Raw genomic sequence first — 19,025 nt, 5'->3', positions numbered from 1 at the left:
CTTGATCCAGGGAAACTCGTCCTTATGCAGCAGAGCTGGGCAGAGCTGGGATCTTCACCAGATGAGGGTCTGCTCAAAAGCATTTCCCACCTTTCTGGATGCTCTGTGGGTGACTGGAACAGGGGGTGTGTTTCACCTGTGAGAGGGACCAGCAGGACACGGGAGCTGAGATTTTGCACATGCTCACAAGTTGAGTTTGATATCTTTTGGCTTTTAAGGCTTCTTCTCCACTTGCACCTGAGTTCCTTGGTTATGAGCGCCTCTTGACAGTGTCACAGAGAACTAACAAAACACAGGAATTTTGCAGTATTTTGCAGTATTTTTTCCATTTGGGTCTTGTTATTTAAACCTCATCTCAGTAAAAACTGTTAGTGCTAAACACTTGTGTCCATCAGATCAAGCTGGAGATCAGGTCAAGAAATTCCTGCAGCCTTTTGACAAATTGTTGTGTTCTTGTGAATGCAGGCTCCTGCCCAAAGAGGCAGAGACAGAATCTACCCTTTGACTTAGATATTCACATAGAAGGAATATTCAGGACATCCAAATTTGCATGTGGAGAGTGCCGTAGTCAACATCTGCATGCAGCTGCATCCTGAGCTGCATCCCAAGCTGCCTGATGGCTTGGCAGTGCCACTCTTGGAACCCTTGGGGCAACCTCTCTTACACAGCAGGTATTGGCATCTTCTCTTGCCACATCTGAGAGGGGCAGTATCAGCAGGATCTGCTGCCACCATCAGCAGGATCTGAGCATTGCTATGGCCAACTACACCTGCCGCAAGTAGCTCAGGAGAGACAGGAACAGCAAGGCAGCCCCAGGAACACCGGGAGCCCAGGGTGCATGGGAGTAGTGTCTGCAGGTTCTCTGCTACAGTGTGACCCCTCCTAAAACAGAGAAAACATCACCACTGAGCTTCCCCTCTCTGCGCTCATGGTCAACTTGGGCAGTGCCAGCAGGACAGCCTGTGCCTGTGGAAACAGGAATCAGGTTTGGGATGGGAACTTGTGCAGCCATATCTGCAGGGAAGACTGCCCACTGGAATCAAGCATGTACCTCATGGGAATGCTGCAAAATACAATGGCTAAAGCAGCAAATACATTTCCAAGTCCCTGCTCCAATGTCTCCTGCACAGGAATGCAGCAGGCCCTGAGCTTGCTTCCCTTGTGGAGGAGCTGCCACCTGCTTTGTGCTCACTTGTCTTTTATGCTTCTCCCGATGACATCAAATAAATGCAGGCTTGCTGCCTGCCTTTGTGCAAACTCATCGTGGCGTGAGAGCTTCATTGCCACAATAGTAACTTTGTTTTGCAAATTCAGCTTAGCTGAAAGTAGAGACAGCATCCCCACAGAATGGGAATTGTGTCTGGTTGCATCACAGCTGACTTCAGTGCCATCTGTTTTCTTGCTTTTCAAATATAATGTTCTACATATATAGAGCTTCACCAAATTTCTGTTGCCCTGTTTCTTATTGAATTCCAAGGTCATTGACATTTAGGAAGATGGAAATCACTCTGTCTGTCAAATGGAGATTGGGCTCCATTCTATCGTGATCTATTGTGTTACTGGAAACTGATGTGGAATGTAAATATTCTGTAAAAATCCCTGCATTTGTGCTTGTTGCTAAAGAGAAGCTTATTCAACTCCAAACATTGTACTGACAACTTCACATTCAGTTTATAAATACATTCTGTTGCTTCTTTTGATTTAAAACCAAATGGCTGAAAGTTGTTTTTGAGAGTCTTTGGAGGCCCATCCATGGTTAAGCCAACACTACTCTTCATGCTGAAGGCAGTTTCTCTGCTGGCATTTATTTGCAGTCTTAGTCCTGAACAGCCCAAACAAAAGCCTGAAATACGAACATGACAAAACCCACTCACTGGGCACAAAATAATACTGAACATCAGAATAAAATATGCCTAAAAAAGAAACCCCAAACTTGATGGAATGTTGAAAATCTGGGGAAAATTACTTGTGAGTTGGTGATGCTGTTTGAGTATTACATGATGAGAGGAGAGAAGTAAAATTCTCAAGATACTTATTTATAACTGTTTCATTAGAAAGAAAAAATATCTGAAACAAATGGGAATCCAGGATCTTACCTGATAATTTCTAAGTGACTTAGATGCATTCACTCTGTCTTTTGTGTCTCCACTTGTTAAGAGGGTCCTTTCTCCAACTGTTAAGAAGAACTTCATTGAAGTTCTTGAAGACTGAAAATGTCATCTTACTAAGTGCTGGTTTCCCTCTTAGCAGTTAAACTCTCTCCCAAATGTCTTCATTGTTCCATAACTAAAAATTAAATATTTTCCAGATATATTTTGTGATTTACACTTCATTAGGCCACACCTGATCTCCTGAATATGCGCCATTTTCATATCCCATCTACAGAAATGTAAATACTATCAGAGGCTCATTACTATCACATAAATATTACAGTATGTTGATTCAAATTGACACAAACACACAAGATGTACTCCAGTGCTCTTTGCTCAATTCCAATTAAGCCTGGATTATTAAAAAAAAAAAATTGTCCAACACACTCCAAAAGGGTAAAGATTAGCAAAAATGGCACATAGACTCATGGTCCATGCAAGATCCATAAATGGCTCCCAGCATATGCAGAAGGCAGAAGATACGAAACATGCAGAAATAGGCAATTATTTTTCCCCTTCTCTTAAAAATGTTGATATAGTCTAGAATCAAATATGAAGATTCTGCATAGAAGTCGAAAGGGGGTGGGCAAGGGCTGGGTCTTTACTGGTATTGGTGTTCTAGTTTTTTTTTTTTCTGTCAGGATCTCAGTTGCAAACACTAGTGAACAGATTGAAAAGTAATTCTGGTAGGCTCCAGCTGGCCAGACAGAGCGTTTGGCTTCAGACTGTCCTCCAAACGTGGAGGCCTTGGCCTGTTACTACTGATCTGTGCTCAGGTATGTGTGTGTTGTGCTGCTCCCTATACCTGGCTGTGTAGAAACACAGATGTTTCTGCTGGATGAAACTGAAGAGAAGTTCCATCTCACCTTGTTTCTTAACAATAAACTTGAATATGGCACCAATATATGACATTACCTGCTGGAAGTTCTTGCACAGTTTTGACAGCTGTTGAAGGTCATCAGCATCCAGAAACAAGAGTATGTGTACAATTATGTTCTCAGGCATTCAGTCAAGAAAATCAGGATATCAAAGGAGAAATGGAAACATTTTCAGGGCTGAAAAGGCTCAGTCTTGTTTCCTTAACATTTAAAAACATCCTGAAATACAAAGATTAAAGTTGCTTATATATTGGGAACTTTAAAGTTCCTAAATCAGGGATCAAATAACAAGGAGGAAAACATTTGTGAATATGTTACATAAGGTAAAAATATAACCAGGGGTATTTAGATGTATCTCCAATGAATTGTGATCTCCCTAGCTACACTGTTAGGTAACATTCATTGCTGTATTTGTTACAGTTACTAATGCATAATAAGCAAAAGGCCATTTCAGAAAGTAATTTAGAAGCCTACGGGAAGGAATTGAATGAAAAAATAGCTGTCTTGGATGATTAAACTCCATGCCTTCAAAAGCCTGCTGGCATTTTTACTGAGAGATTTCACCAGTGGATATGGTAAATTTTTGCATGTTGCTTATTAAAAAAAAAAAATCTAGAACTGCAAATGATATTCAAGTGTTTTTCACAATAATATAACCGAAAGGGGGGAGACTTATGAAACTTTAGCATGATTTCATAAATCAAATTTAATCCCTAGATGTAAAGGAAAAAAAGTTCTAAACAAGTTAAAAAAAGAAAGTATAACCATACAGTAAAAAAAAAAGTCTATTTAAAAAAAGTTATTCACTGCAGTTAGTTGAGATGTGTTCTTTACCTATGCTCTGTAATTGATAATCCAGAAAAAAAAAAATCTCTGTGGGATTTCATAACCTCCTTTGAGAGAACTTCTTCACTAGGTTGAAAGGAAATCCTCCAAGTACTCCAAATCACTTACAGGTAACAATAGCATGGAAGAAGTTTACTTAGTCTGTCTAAGAAGAAACCTAATAAATGGGGTACACCAGGTTTATCTGAAATTTAATTAAGTGTTTGATTCCATTCTCAATGGAAATAATTAACTACAGTAGCTGGAAATTAATTTTAAAACTGTAAGATGAATGAAAGCACTGGCAAATCAGAAAGAGATGACAAGTTCAGGATCAAGTGAAAATTACAGGTTATTAGTTGGCCTTGGGTTGACTTTACAGCTATTTCCATGAATGAACAAAGCAGGAGTCAGCATTTTGAGTAATAAAAAGCAGATAAAATGCAAGTACAAGGGGATAAGTAGCAATAATATTCTTAGCTGCAGATTTGGATAGAGTCGACCAGTTGGGTTTTGTTAGTCATGGAAAACCACAATCCCCAATGATAAATGTATAACCTGTAGTTAAAGAGATATGAGCCTGGGACGTGACTACACAGAACACCTGGAGGGTATCTAGCCTGCAGTGCTAGATTTCTCCATGGCATCTAGATGTGGAAAAAATAAATAAATTCCTCATCAATCAGTAATTGTAGTTAATCACTACACTTCCACTACATTTTCAGAGCATGGGCAGGATTGATTTTGTTGGAAACTTAGATATGACTGGTGAAAAATCCTGCTTCTATCCAAGCAGCCGGGGGATGTAACAGATCACTGCTGAATGCTGCCTGTCACAGAGCCGCCCTCTTGGTAAGGAAATGCTGCCGAACCTACAGCCCAAACCTACAGCCCGAACCTTGCCTGAAGGAGCTCTGAGCCATCCCTACCTATCCTCTCAGTGGGTACCAAGGAGAAAAGCTTAGCATCTTTCCCTCTGCTTCTCTCCTCTAGAAGATGTAGAGAGCAATGAGGATGTGTGAGAGACGGAACTATTAAGAGACAATGACTCAAAACATTCTTCATTTGTGGAGATGCCAGGGTGCTTGGTTGACAGGGAGTAGGTGAACTTTTAGTTGTGTAATGGCTAAACCTCTGATCTGATAAGGCACAGGGTGAATGATGGGCTGAGAGTGAGATAAGCGCTGGATCCAGTGGAGAGAATTGTGCCCCTTGTCGTGCCAAGCTGTGCTTCCTTGCACAAACCACTGGGCTGTGGGGCTTGCCCTCCTCCCCCTGGAAATGCCAGGGAACTCAAGTGTGACCAGAGCAGGTTCATCTCTGCTGATGGGACATAATGGGGCAAACTGATTCAACTGCACCATGATCTACAGTATTACATGAAGCTCCCTGGTCCTGAGAAGGCACCTGATTTATATTTACTTGAACCAGAGTGAATATAAACCCAAGAGATTATGTGTTCCGCAGATTCATCCCCACCACTTCTTCGGGACTTCGTCCATCACCTGACCACCACTTTGACCACAATCGCTGGACAGTAATCAAGTCTTACTGTGAGGCTTAGGGTGGTGAGATCCTCACCTTTCCTTTCCTTTCCTTTCCTTTCCTTTCCTTTCCTTTCCTTTCCTTTCCTTTCCTTTCCTTTCCTTTCCTTTCCTTTCCTTTCCTTTCCTTTCCTTTCCTTTCCTTTCCTTTCCTTTCCTTTCCTTTCCTTTCCTTTCCTTTCCTTCTTTCCTTTCCTTTCCTTTCCTTTCCTTTCCTTTCCTTTCCTTTCCTTTCCTTTCCTTTCCTTTCCTTTCCTTTCCTTTCCTTTCCTTTCCTTTCCTTTCCTTTCCTTTCCTTTCCTTTCCTTTCCTTTCCTTTCCTTTCCTTTCCTTTCCTTTCCTTTCCTTTCCTTTCCTTTCCTTTCCTTTCCTTTCCTTTCCTTTCCTTTCCTTTCCTCTTTCCTTCTTTCCTTTCCTTTTTCTTCTTTCCTTTGTCCTTTCTTTCTTTCCCCTTGTATGTGTCCTTGGGTGATGTTGCACTTTCACATTGCAATGCTTTCATGTTGTATTACTATAGATAATAACCACCCAAACAGCTCCATACCTGTTTTCCTTTGCAGCCAAGTTGTTCTATAATAAAACCTACATTGTTTATTTACAACTACTGATCATTCAGTATTGTTTCACACTAACGTCCCCCAAGGGATCTAGTAACAAGAACCTGGGTTATCCTCAGCTTCTGTCTTAACAAAATGCCCCTCAGCCTCCAGAGAGTGTTTCCTTAAACACCTCCGGGGAGTAACTGTCCCTGGAGATGTTTAAGGAAAAAATGGACAGGTTGACATGCGGGTGCTCATTCACAGGTTGGAGTTGATTTCAGAGGTCCAACTTAATTGGTTCTGTGATTCTGTAACTCTTTCATTCTTTCATTACAGACAAAATGCACAGCTAAACCCAAAAGACAAAAAGCAATTCCTGAATTGAGGTGTCTAGAACTGGACACACAGTTCCTGAGGTGTGGCCTATTTGGCTGTGCAGAGCCCACACCTAGAGCCCTGCACACATTTGGGGAAGGATGCTAATGGCAGATCCGGGGAAGAGCGATGGAGGTGTCCTGCAGGGAGCGGCTGAGGGAGCTGGGGCTGCTCAGCCTGGGGAAGAGGAGGCTCAGGGAGACCTTGCCACCACTGCAACACCTGAAAGGAGCTGCCGCAGGCTGGGGTCAGGCTCTTCTCACAGGCCACCAGCGACAGGATGAGAGAACACAGCCTTAAACGGCATCAAGGGATTTTTGGGCTGGATTTTAGGAAGAATTTCTGTACTCAGAGGGTGGCTGGTTTTTGGAATGGGCTGCCCAGCAAGGTGGTGGAGTCACCGTCCCTGGAGGCGTTTAAGGAAAACTGGACACGGCCCCGAGGGCCATGGCCCCGTTGACACGGTGGTGCTTGATCAAGTGGAGGACCTCGGAGGTGTTTTGCAGCCTTTTTGTGGCTTTGTGACTCGGTGTTTCTGCGGCTCTGGAACTCTCCCCGCGCCGGACGAGCCCCGCGGGCTCCCGGACGCGGCCGGGCCCCGTGCGCAGCGCCCCCTGCCGGCGGGCGCGGAGCGCGGCCCCGCCCCCGGCCCCGCCGCCGCCGCCGCGGCACGTGACCCGGCCCCGCCTCCCGCCGCCGCCGCCGCCGCCATTGGCGGGGGGAGCCCGGCCCGGCCCCCCCGGCCCGCGCCCGCCGTCCCGGAGTGCCGAACGGTGAGTGCCGCCGCCGCGTCCCGCTCGGCCCCGCTCCCGCCGCCCGGGCCCGCCGCGCTCCCCTCCCTCCCCCTGGGCGTCGGGCCTGGGCCTTCCCCTTGTCCAGCCCCCGCCGCGCGGGGGGCGGCGGCGGCTGGCGGTGCCGGCGCGGGGGGAACAAAACCGGTGGGGCCGCGCACGGGAGCGAAGAGGGAGAGCGGAGGCGGCGAGGGAGAGCGCCCGCCGCGGCGGCATGAACGGGCGGGCGGCGTGGCCCCGGCCCCGGGGGTGCGGCCCCGGGAGGGCCGGGCAGCGGGGAGCCGGGAAAGCCGAGCCCTCAGGCACCCCCTTCCCGCAGGAAAGTTAGAGTGATGCCGGCGGAGCGAGGAGCAGGAGGAGCACGCCGCCGGTCCGCTGTGCCGGGATAGCGAGTTCGGCACGGGACGTGTCCCCGCCGGGACCGGGCCCTTCCCCGGTGACAGAAATAGCTGCCGGGAGCGGCTGCGTCGCACGTGGGAGCAGAGGAGCAGGTGCAGAGCCAAGGCTCACGGCACTTCTGGAGACAGGTCCTGTGAGGAGCGGCTCAGGGAGCTGGGCTTGTCCCGCCTGGAGAGCAGGAGGCTCAGGAGGGACCTTAGCGCTCTGCAACCGCGAGAAAGGAGCGTGTAGCCAGGTGAGGGTCGGCCTCTCCTCCCAGGCAACAAGTGACAGGACGAGAGGACATAATCTTAAATTGCACCAACGGAGGTTTAGACTGGACATTAGGAAGAATTTCTTCACTGCGAAAGTGATTAGACATTGGAATGGACTGTCCAGAGTGGTGTTGGAGTCACTGTCCCTGAAGCTTTTTAAGGAAAGACTGGATGTGGCACTGAGTGCCATGGTCTACTTGACAAGGTGGTGTTCAGTCATAGGTTGGAGCTTGATGATCTCAGAGGTCTTTTCCAACCTAAACGATTCTATGAATTTTTTGCAAGTGAGGAATATAGAAACTTTGGATTTCACATTTCTCTTCTGTAATCTTCCCTTGAACTCCATATTCTTTCAGGGTAGTGTTAATGGAATTCTTAGCATGTTACTAAGTTTCACGACCCTAATTCAGATCTTGACTAGATTGTTATGCTCTAGTGGGTCTAGTGGCACTTCATTAGCTCAGGTACAGCACTGCGACAGTAATGTTTTTGGGGGCATTTTTGGAAGCCAACTGGAAGTGGAATTGTGAATTTGGAATTAGAAAGCTGTAGAAGCAGTACATGGAATTAATTTCTTCTGTCTTGAATCTGTCGAAGGTATACTGATTTTACTCTGCAATTTTGACTGTTGATAGATCTTCTATCAAGAGCTAATGTTGTGTAGACTTGTCATTCTCTTCACAAAGATTGAAATATTGCAAAATTGTTGCAGTTCTAGGTGGTTTGTTTTTCTTAAGTCATCTGTATGTGTATCAAGTATTGTCACTTTGTAGATCTCTCCTGACTTGAACCTTTCCTGGAAACATGGAACTTCATAATGCAGCATTTCCTTCCTGGAACTTGTGGCTCTCACGTTCTTAGCATTCCTTGCTGTTTCAGTGGCTGGTTGGGTCAGAGTGTTTGTGCCTTGTGTAGATGTGTAATTTTAAAGACCTTGTTCAGCAATTGTTGCTGGTGGAGCTTAGCCTGAGTAGATTGGCTGATAGCTGGGAGTTCAGATGTGAGGTTGTAGTCAGATACTGTGGATGCTTCTGGACTAGCAAGAGCACAGGGCTGCCTGTCTTGTTCATGGTGCCTTGGAAGTGATGCCCGTACCTGCCTAGTGCACTGTGAAGTGCCTGCTCTGCCCCACGGTGGGGTGTTTGTGTGCAGCTTCCTCTGGGAGCTAAACTTCTCTTTGTCAGTCACAATACAGGGATGTAGCTTCAAGAGAAGTGTCATGCTGCCACCAAACTGCCATTTACTTTTTGGCACTGCAAGAACATGTAATTTTTCCTTTTGCTTAAACCCAGCAAAAGTCTGGATCTGTTCCTGCTATCAGAGGCAATGATGATGCTGTATCTCACTTACCTCAGCTTTCTTTTTCTGAGAACAAATTTGCTGTTGACCCTCCTCACTGACAGAGGTTGTGACTGAGCTGTTAGTCTGCAAGAAACTTCCAAGGCTGATGAAAGCCAACAGTGATCCTTCCTGCGCAGTGACTGGTATAGGGAATCTTATGTGTGGTTGTAGCACATTGCAGAAAATCACAGGGCTTTCTTCTGGGTCATTTTCCCAGCTGTGTTGGTGTCATTAAAGCATGTTGCATGTTCTCTCTCTGCTTCTGTTTCACCAGGCTTCATTGAGAGGAAAGGGTTATATATTCTTCTGAGAGGAAAGAGTTATATATTCTTCTGCCCCTGAGAACCAAGACACAATGATGTAGCAGACTACTTGTTGCTGTGCTCTGAATTTCTTCATGTAATGTAGAAAGCAGTCTAATTCTCTGTGCTCACTGAGAGTCTAGATCTTTAGCTTTGAGCCCTTTGTTGCTTCCCTTGGACAGTCACAGCTTATCTTCAGTAAAGGAAAAATGCAGTATATAAAAAACTAGTATATATTAACTGTTGCAATTCTAAGTGTAGAATGTGTTTATTAAAAATTACCAGGAGTGATTGGAAGATTTGTAGCTGTGAAATTGGAATGGAGTTAAAATGTATAGACATCCTTGTTTGCTGCCAGAGTCATGTTGTACCAACACTTGCATGGATTCCTTCTTATGTATAGGTATCTCCTCTGCATTTTTCTGCTTCTCTTCCACTGGGACGTTTTTGAGAGGCTGTAGGAAGTATGGCTTAATCTTAACTGGGATCCTTGTGGAAGATGGGTGCAGAATCCAGGGACCATCTCTGACATGGCTGGATGTGTTGGCTGGGAGGACATCAGGAGGTCTCTCCTCTCTGTGCATTAGCTTGGGACACTCCTATTGCTCAGTTCAACATTAGCTCAGCAGAAACTTCTGACGGTGTTTGACTCCGCTCTGTGGCTGCCTTGTGATACTCATAACCAACTTTTGGTTGAATTTGTGGTTTTCTCACTGCCTTTGACTTCCTGGATACTTCTTCTTTCTGCCAAATCATGACTTTAGCCTTTTGACTGCTGAGAACAAATCAAGAAAAACAGTTGATGGTTGTTCTTTTCTCAGGTGGATTACATGCCCTCATTGCCAGTCCTTTCCCCATGCTGTTTTTCTGTTTTTTCTCTGGTGGAGGAGATTATGGCTAGAACTGCAGTGTAGGGGACAGGAGCTGGTGTAAGGATCTTCAGCATCTCAGTGAAGAGAGGAGAGAGTTGGTGGTAGGAACCTCTGGGTATAAGTTCTAAACATGCCTGAAAGAAGAGGTGTTGGGAGAGGTGGCTGATGGAGCAGCAGTAGGGACCAGTGGTCCACTGCTGAGATTTGTGTCTCTTCAGGCAGCTTTGAACTGCGTGATGGACATTGATCTGTGTCACTTCAAGCCAGCTAAGAGCTGAGTTGGTTCTGATGCTGTCACAGTGCTTGCTACCTGAGGATATATAGTGAGCTTTTAGCCAGAAGCACTTACCTGTTCAGGTAGATTTCAGTGGGAAATGTCTTGTCTTAGGAAGATTCTGAATGAGTCTTGGCTGCCTTAAGTTAAAATTTAGTATTGCAAGCCACAGAATCTTAGTTGAATCACAGTATTTTGTCTTGAAGGCAGCATGTGGATGCAGGACAGGCATAAATGCTGGGCTTCAGGCTTCTGCTTCGGTTGTAGTGTGTTCTGTTTGGCTGCATGTGTATTTGTTTTCTCATGTTGCATCCATGGAAAGTGAGAAAAGTAGTAGGGAATGCAGAAAGAGCAACTAAGGAATGTGTTGTGCTTTGTAGTATTACAGTAGCATGCAGCACAGCCTCAGTTATAGCCACTGCTGCACTGCACATGCTGTTACCTGAGAGTTTGAATAGGGGGATGCTCAGGTGTCCTTTTTACAAAACAGTTACAGCCTGGCAGAGTGTTCAACTGAACAAAGTGGCCTGAGGTCTGCACAGCAGTTATGTGTACTTGCAGAGGTGGCAGCTTCTTTGTCCTCCTAGAAGTATTCAAGAAGTCTTGAGAGATACTCCAGTGACCATCTGTCTTCTGATTTGTTTAATGGAGAAGCTGTTGCTCTCCATTGTCTCTCATGACAATTTGATCTTTGTCCTGAAATTCATACTTTTACTCAAAGAGCTTCAGAGGACTTGAATGATATTGTGATTTAGTACTTGGTCTAGGTCTCTGCAGTGCACATGGAGCACCCTGACAAAATCACACTATTTATTTAATAAAACCTTTTTATGGGTTTGATTTGCAGCAGCACAGAGCTAGTTCCCTTTAATGTCTGTAATCATTCATTTACACAGAAGGAGCGTGGTCTGTCTCTCTGTGTTGCCAAAAAGATGCTGCTGAGCACAGATTACATCACAGTTCATGCAGGACCAGGGCCATGGGGACCCCATTACTGAGCATATGGTTTCTAGGCGGGCTGGTTCTACTGGTGTGGGACTCGTTAGAAAACGGTGACATGTTGTTCCTCACACTTTCACCCAACTAGGCAAGCCAGGATCCAGTGCAGAACAAGTTCTGATGCAGGAGCTGATGGCAAAGAACAGTATGGAGCAGAATCATCTGTGTGATAAACCTGAGTACACAGGAGGACAGCAACCAAAACCATGGAGAGACAGTAGCACTGGAGCTCAAAATTGAGAAAGATTGACAGGAAAATCTTTCAAACTAGCTGTTTAGATCTGTGCTAAGCGGACCAGCAACATCTCAGAGTTTATTCTTCCAGAAGTGTTTCAACAAATGTAAATTGACAACATGAGTTAGTAGGGGCTCAGCGCTGTTTAAGTTTGTTACTGATCTCAGTAACTATTCTAAAACTAGATTTACTATTCCATGGCTTGTGGCCTAAGGTGCTGCAATAATGAAGAGTTGTCTTGCTCAGTAGGATGCCTCAATTAAATAGAGATTTCAGCAGAAGAGGCAGTTACTTCAGTGACTGCCAGATACACTGGGTTGAGTTACAAAACTAAAAATGGTGTGTGATGGCAGTGTGAGACAAAGTGCCTTCAGCTCTTTAATGTTATTTCTTATGCAAAAGGCTTGACTGTCAAGACTTTTGGATTTTTGGACTGTGCCTGTAATTTCTTTGGTTCCAAAATAATCTCATGGTCAAAAAAGCTTAGCAGCAATGTGGACAATTTGTGGAATTTGGGAGCCACTGACTTTTTCTAACTGTTGTATTTGGAAAGAAAGTGGGAATTTTCATCATAAAGTAAGGTAGAATTGAATAAAAGAGGATTCCTGGTTGGAAGGAAGGAAGAGGATGGGAGGTGGGGTGAAGTGTAGTTCAGTGAATAACAAAAAACTGCAGCAAGGCCAACAGGTGACATGTGAAGAGCTGGGAAATAATGAAGAGAGTAGAAAAGATTGTCTGGTAAACTTTGTTATAAACTGTGATAAATTCAAATTAGAAAAGCCCTTTTTTTGGTTTTCTAATGAAAAGAAAATGGGTAATTCAGGATTACAGCCAATTTTGGAATTGACAAATTCCCTTTCAAGTCTAAAAACATGATTGCTGCAGTATGTCTTCATTGTCCTAATTATGTTCTGCTGTGATTTGATTAAAAAAAATCAAAACCTTTTTATTTCGCTCATATCAGCAATTCTGGAATTTTTGCTTTCAAATTTAAATTTTCCTTTCCTCCTATTGTTCTGAGTCCTGCAGACTAAATATAAACTGTAGTTCATAAAGATTTGAAGGTCTTTTATAGTACTAAGACATGATGCACTGTGGGTTTTTACAATTGCCAAGTTATTTTCTGTTGCAGAGATACAGCCCACTGAACACTGCTGTCATCTTTCTGTTTTGTTTTCATCATTTACAGACATAAAAAATTTGTTATAAGATGTTGGGAAGTGTTTTGGGTCAACATTGAATATGGTGTGGGCTACAATTTGGGGTGTCTTTTGTATGGCTGCCAGCAGTGCTGGGAAACTGCAACTTACATCCTAAAGGCCCTTCCATGTCAGTGTTTGTAGAGCAGAGTAATTACTTCTCATTTGTAGCTAGGCTGTGGTCAGATGCTGTTCATTTGCCTCATGGTTGTAAAGCAGGATCTTTCTTAAAGCTCCATATGTGGTTCCACCATGCTTCCTAGTTGGAAATCTGCCTGTTCCTGTGACTTAATGTGAAGTGTGTATGCACAGTGCACACAAAGGAGTTGCTCTGTAAGCAGCTGAGCTAGTGAACATCTATTTCTTAAGGATTTGTGCCCTCCTGCTCCTCAGCCAATCTTTCTTTCCTGGTTTTTTGCTGTATCCATCTCATCCTTTAGCAGCACTGCTAATTTGCTTCCATTCTGTCTCTACCACAAGCCCAAAGCAACTCACTGCTGTAGTATTTTGAATTCCTTCCCCTTTTCCTTAATTACAAGCTGAATCAGATACTGCTTGCTCTGAATGTTTCAAGACTATTTGTAGAGAGGCTAAAGAGAAGTCGCTGTGACATATTCTGCCTCAGTGGAGACATTGCTTGCATTCTCTAGTTCCTGATTTTCATGAAAGGTGTAGAAATGCAAAGTGAGGCTGGATTGCTTTGTCCGGTTTGATTGGCATTGACTGTAGGGCAATGTGTTTGTGTAAGCCTCATTTCCATAAGAAACCAGGGGGAAAGTACTTTAGGAATAAATTAAGAAAACTTGCTTTGAATGCATATTTTTAGACTTGTTAGTCTAATATATATTTAGACAGGTAAATTAATGTTAAAATTAAACAACAATTTTGAGTGTTTTGAAGCAGTGTTTTACAAGTCCTCCCAAAATTAGGTTGATAGCTTAGCATGATTAATAATGTAACAACTGTTTAATTTCAACCTACAAGAAAAAAGTGTGTGCGTTTCACTTAAATGTCCTTTTTACCTTCCACTTTTATGTCAATATAACTTACAGAATGTGGCTAGACTTGGTTTTCTGATTATTGTAGTAGCTAATCTGGTTAAATTCTTATGGAAATAGGGGAGTCTAACCAAATCATTAAAAGCTATTTATATTCGGGGGATTTTTAGTTGGTTTTTGAGGGTTCTTTTTTGTTTGTTTTTTGTTGTTGTTGTTATGTTGGGCTTTTTTAAGTCTTGCAAAAACATTAATTTTGAGAAATTTCCATCTTTGGAGAGAAGAAAACAATGTTTAGATACAGCAGACTGTTAACTACCAGCAGGGAAAAAAAACCCTGCTGTTTTTCTTGAATAGTATTTTTGGTTTTATTGTGGCAACAGATGAACTAATGGAACAGGAAAAGTTGTTTTCATAATAGATTAAGTTTTTATGATCAGCATTATCTTTTTTCATATAATTAGTGAAAGGAAGTCAGTATTCGACCAATGAAAACAGCCTAGGCTTTAGGCTGCTATTTTCTTGAATTTTTTTGGCCTTTGTTAAAAACTGCTGATTTGTTTTGAAATTTAATGATGGAGATGCATTTTTTTAAATGGCCTCATCTCAGTGGCAGTGTTTCAAGTACTTTCCAAAGTACTTTTTGTTTTCAGTTTGCACATGTAATGTAAATAATAGAGTGCCAATAAAAGCACATCAAATATGGGAGGAGAAGACAACTGAGAAAACAAGTCACATTTATCAAATGAAATTCAAAATTTGCTTTTCATCACCTGGGTTATTTTTTTATCATTTGTTTCCAGTTTTTTTTACATAGACAGGAAGGCCTATTGGTAAATATAAACTTTTGTTTTTCAAGTTTTACTCAGGTAAAATTACTTTCAGGAGTTGGTGACACCTATGTTTGGATTTCCCTGTGAAGTAGTCAGTATCTGTGCAAAATTTATGCTTTCTAAAAAGGGAGGGGGGATGAGCAGAGAAAAGCCCATGAGGTTATTTAGGAATGACAGAGTTGAAATTAACATGGACGGATAACTATATAGATCTTTTTCCTTTATTGCAGGACCTGAAAAATCCTCTTTAAAAGGTGCAGTGTTGTAGAAACTGTTACTGCCTGTAGAAAAAATGGACATGTTGCAGATCCTACGTAAAACCACAGAGCGGTTGGAATGTGACTACTGCAGCTTCAGGGGAACTGACTATGAAAACATACAAATTCATATGGGTACTGTTCACCCAGAGTATTGTGATGAAATGGATGCTGCTGGTTTGGGTAAACTTATCTTTTATCAAAAAAGTGCAAAACTGTTTCACTGCCATAAATGTTTCTTTACCAGCAAGATGTATTGCAATGTATATTATCACATCAAAGCACAGCATGCAGCACCTGAGAAGTGGAACGAAGAGCAGAAAGAGCAACAGGTAGAAGGAGATTCAGATTCATCCAAGGAAAGTGTCACATTAGAGCCACAGAAACCTACCCTTTCTCCTGAGTCATTCAAACCTGCCCTTTCTCCTGACCTCCCCAAATCTGAACCTGTTGTTTCCCCCAAGCTTCAGAAACCTTCTGTGTCTCCAGAGCCCCAGAAGTCTGCTCAGGTGACTTCCCCAGAGCCAGAGATGTCAGTCCAGACCGTGTCTCCGGATCCAGAAAAGTCAGCCCAGGCCACATCTTCCGATCCGGAGAAGTTAGCCTCATCTATGTCTCCTGACCCACAGAAGCCATCTCCTGCTGTGTCTCCTGACCCACAGAAGCCATCTCCTGTCATGTCTCCTGACCCACAGAAGCCATCTCCTGCTGTGTCCCCTGACCCACAGAAGCCAGCCCCAGCCGTGTCGCCAGAGCCCCGTCGGCACTCCCCAGCAACGTCTCCAGAGCCCCGTCGGCATTCCCCTGCCATATCACCTGAGCCCCGGCGCCATTCTCCGGCCGTGTCTCCAGAACCCCGCAGATACTCCCCAGCTGTGTCACCAGAGCCAAAGAAACCTCCTCCAGAAGCGTCCCCTGAACCACGGAGGTATGCCCCAGCTGGGTCTCCTGAGCCACGGAGGCATCCCTCTCAAATGCGCAGGCCTGCTTCTGCTTCTTCTCCTGAAAGCCGGAGGCCTGCTTCTGCAGTTTCGCCAGAGTCATGGAGACCTGGTCCCACCATTTCCCCTGAGCCCTGGAGGTCTTCACCTCATGAAGTACAGAAGTCTTCTGCAGTTTCTCCCTGGGCTTCAAAGCCTGCCATGTCAGTGTCCGTAGAATCCCGGAGGTCTGCCCCTGAGTCCCGAAGGCCTGGTTCTGTTGTGTTGCCAGAACCTAGGAGGCTTGTTTCTGATTCCTGTAAGTCTACGTTCTTTTCTGAATCTCAGAAGTCTACTCTTGTTTCTTCTGAGCCCTGGAAACCCATCTCATCTGTTTACCCTGAAGGCTGGAAACCTGTTCTGTCCCCTGACACATGGAAGCATTCTCCCCCTGTTTCTCCTGAGCTTCGAAAGTCCAGTCACACTGTTTCCTCTGACTCTTGGAAGCCTTCTTTCTTTCCTGAGGTCCGTAAGCCTGGTGTTTCAGTATCTCCTGAATCTTGGAAACTCTCTGAGGCACGGAAATCTATGTATTTTTCTGAAACTCAGAAATCCACTTCTGCTGCTTCATCTGAGATACAGAAACGGGCTCATTTCCCTGAACCTCGGAAAAGAGTGTTGTTCCCAGAGACTCGTAAATCCAATCCCACTGCTTCTACTGATGTCCAGAAACGTGCTGTCTTTTCTGAGCCCCAGAATCAGATGTCTACTTCTGCTATTTCTACTGAAGGTCAAAAACAAACTCTGTGTTCTGAAACCCAAAAATCCGCTCTCCTTTCTTCTGAAGTCCAGAAGCATGCCCTGTTTTCTGAAGCCCAAAAACTCACTTCCATTTCGTCTGAAGTTCAGGAGTCTACTTCCTTTCTAGAGTCTCAGAAATCCACATCTCCTGAAGTTCAGAAACACAGCCTCTTTACTGAGTCCCAGAAACCTACTCCTGTTTCTCCTGAGACACTCAAGCAAGCTGTTTTCACAGACTGCCAGAAATCTGCTGTTTCCCCTGATGTTCAAAAGCATGCTGTATTTTCTGAGATGCAGAGGCCTGCTGCTGCTCTATCCTCTGATGTCCAGAGACACGCTGAAACTACTGTACCTTCTGAAATCCAGAAGAACATCCTGTTTTCCGAGCCTCACAAGTCTGCTTCGGGCTTTTTTTCTGAGCCCCAAACACCTAGCGAGTCTGGTGAGAGTGACTTTCTCTCACACAGTTTAGATGATCAGAAACCACTGGATGATTTATTCTCACAGGATGAACAATCAATATTAGCCAAAGAATCACCTGAACACATGTTATATTCATGCCCAAAAAAGAAGCCCAAGAAGGAAAACCAGGAGAACTCAGATTCTGAACTAAATAGCAGTGAGTGTGAAAAACCAGTGGTGGACTCAATGGAGATAAAGGAACAAGAATCCAACAGTGATCAAGAGCAGTATGATATGGAGTCATCTGATTACAGCAAAGAGAGCAAAATGGATGCAACTACGCCTACGCAGCCACAGTGTGTGCTTCAGTTTACTGAAGAGAAAGAGGCTTTCATCTCTGAGGAAGAAATAGCAAAATACATGAAGCGTGGCAAGGGAAAGTATTACTGCAAAATTTGTTGCTGTCGTGCAATGAAAAAAGGTGCTGTCTTGCACCATTTAGTTAACAAGCATAATGTTCAAAGCCCATACAAATGTAAAATATGTGGCAAAGCTTTTCTCTTGGAGTCTCTTCTTAAAAATCATGTTGCAGCTCATGGTCAAAGTCTGTTGAAGTGTCCCCGTTGTAATTTTGAATCAAATTTTCCCCGAGGCTTTAAGAAACATTTAACCCATTGCCAAAGCCGTCATAGTGATGATACACCTAAAAAACACTTGGACAGCCTTGAACCACTTGAAGAACAAATTTAATGGTTTTTTTTCCCTTGTGCTAGAAAAGCTGAATTTACGAAGTGTTCAAAAGTGTTATTGTACGTTAACTGAGTAGTTTAGCTGATCTGACAAGTCAGAAGATGCATGGTTTATTGTACTATGTTTAACTTGTCTTATAGCTGTATTACTGAAAAGATTTACTTTTGAAAGTAATTTTGAATGCGTGTTCATGTCTTTGTATTACCCATCAGTAGAGTCATATTTTATTTTTCAGATGTACTATGTTTTTGAAACCAAAATGGATACAAATTAGTTTTGTAAAGATTTGTAAAACATATAGGCAATTAAGGACTCGAGTGGCAAGCAATCTGTATTTTCCTGTGAAGACAACTTCTTTTTTCACATTTGTTAACTGTTGTATTTTTAAAAATGTTTTTATCAAGTTCTCAAATCAAAATTCTCACTAAATTGAATGTGAATGTGCAAGAATATGAGGAACTACCAATATTCCTGGAATAATTCTGCCCTGAGGTTGTAATTGAGTGTAGAGATATTTGCTGGAAATTTATTGCACTCAGTTCTCTGACTTCTCTCAGATTTAGAAGCGTCAAGGTACTTATTTTGTGATTCTGTATTTTGGCCATGTTTTAATTATTTACTAATATCCATTAAATTGATAGATTAACATCAAACTGTGTATAGCTCAACACTTTCTCTTGATGATCCAGATGTTTGTAATGTCAGACAACCCCTAAATTTCCTGTAATTGGTGAAATGTTATGCTTTAATGTTTTAACAATAAAAAGAAATCCAACCTGGTGTTGGCCATAATTTTTTTTGTTCAAGTCAAGAACAAAACCTTTGTGTTCAACATAGTATCTTTTAAGTATCTTTTGCAACAAGAGATGCAAAATTACCTGGGACGTCTGCTTTGAAAGCTTCAACTTCTCAGTCCTCACCCTCAGTCATCACTAAGCAAGGTTAGTCTGAATTTCCTGTCTCTTTCAGAAGAACATGCCAGATGTAAATGAAGGAAAACAAGAATTTATGCACTGTTATTTAGGATGCTGGCCTTTGTGTGATTTATGTATTATTTGTTAAAAACATGCGAGTACTTTGTAATTCAGAA

The 19,025-nt window shown here is 43.3% G+C and overlaps 1 protein-coding gene across 2 annotated transcripts; it reads left to right on the top strand.

Moving 5' to 3' along the window:
- Window positions 1-6,973: 6,973 nt before the first annotated feature.
- CHAMP1 (chromosome alignment maintaining phosphoprotein 1) lies at window positions 6,974-18,715 on the top strand. 2 transcript variants are annotated; one of them, XM_021545570.3, is made up of 2 exons: window positions 6,974-7,084; window positions 15,036-18,715. In XM_021545570.3, the coding sequence occupies exon 2, from the start codon at window positions 15,098-15,100 to the stop codon at window positions 17,933-17,935; it is 2,838 nt and encodes a 945-aa protein (XP_021401245.1). In that variant the 5' UTR covers window positions 6,974-7,084; window positions 15,036-15,097; the 3' UTR covers window positions 17,936-18,715. The 2 variants fall into 2 exon arrangements, with proteins under 2 accessions (XP_021401245.1, XP_085414470.1); XM_085558344.1 differs by lacking the exon at window positions 6,974-7,084 and adding an exon at window positions 7,335-7,736.
- Window positions 18,716-19,025: the final 310 nt, after the last annotated feature.

Source organism: Lonchura striata, chromosome 1 (genome assembly GCF_050655825.1).
Source record: "Lonchura striata isolate lonStrDom1 chromosome 1, ASM5065582v1, whole genome shotgun sequence".
Lineage (NCBI taxonomy): Eukaryota > Metazoa > Chordata > Aves > Passeriformes > Estrildidae > Lonchura > Lonchura striata.
The sequence above is the reverse complement of the archived record's forward strand: the minus strand, read 5'-3'. Positions and strand labels throughout refer to the sequence as shown.

Coding starts and splice junctions, on each gene's coding strand:
- CHAMP1 (XM_021545570.3), top strand. CDS start 15,098: ATGGACATGTTGCAGATCCTACGTAAAACCACAGAGCGGTTGGAATGT.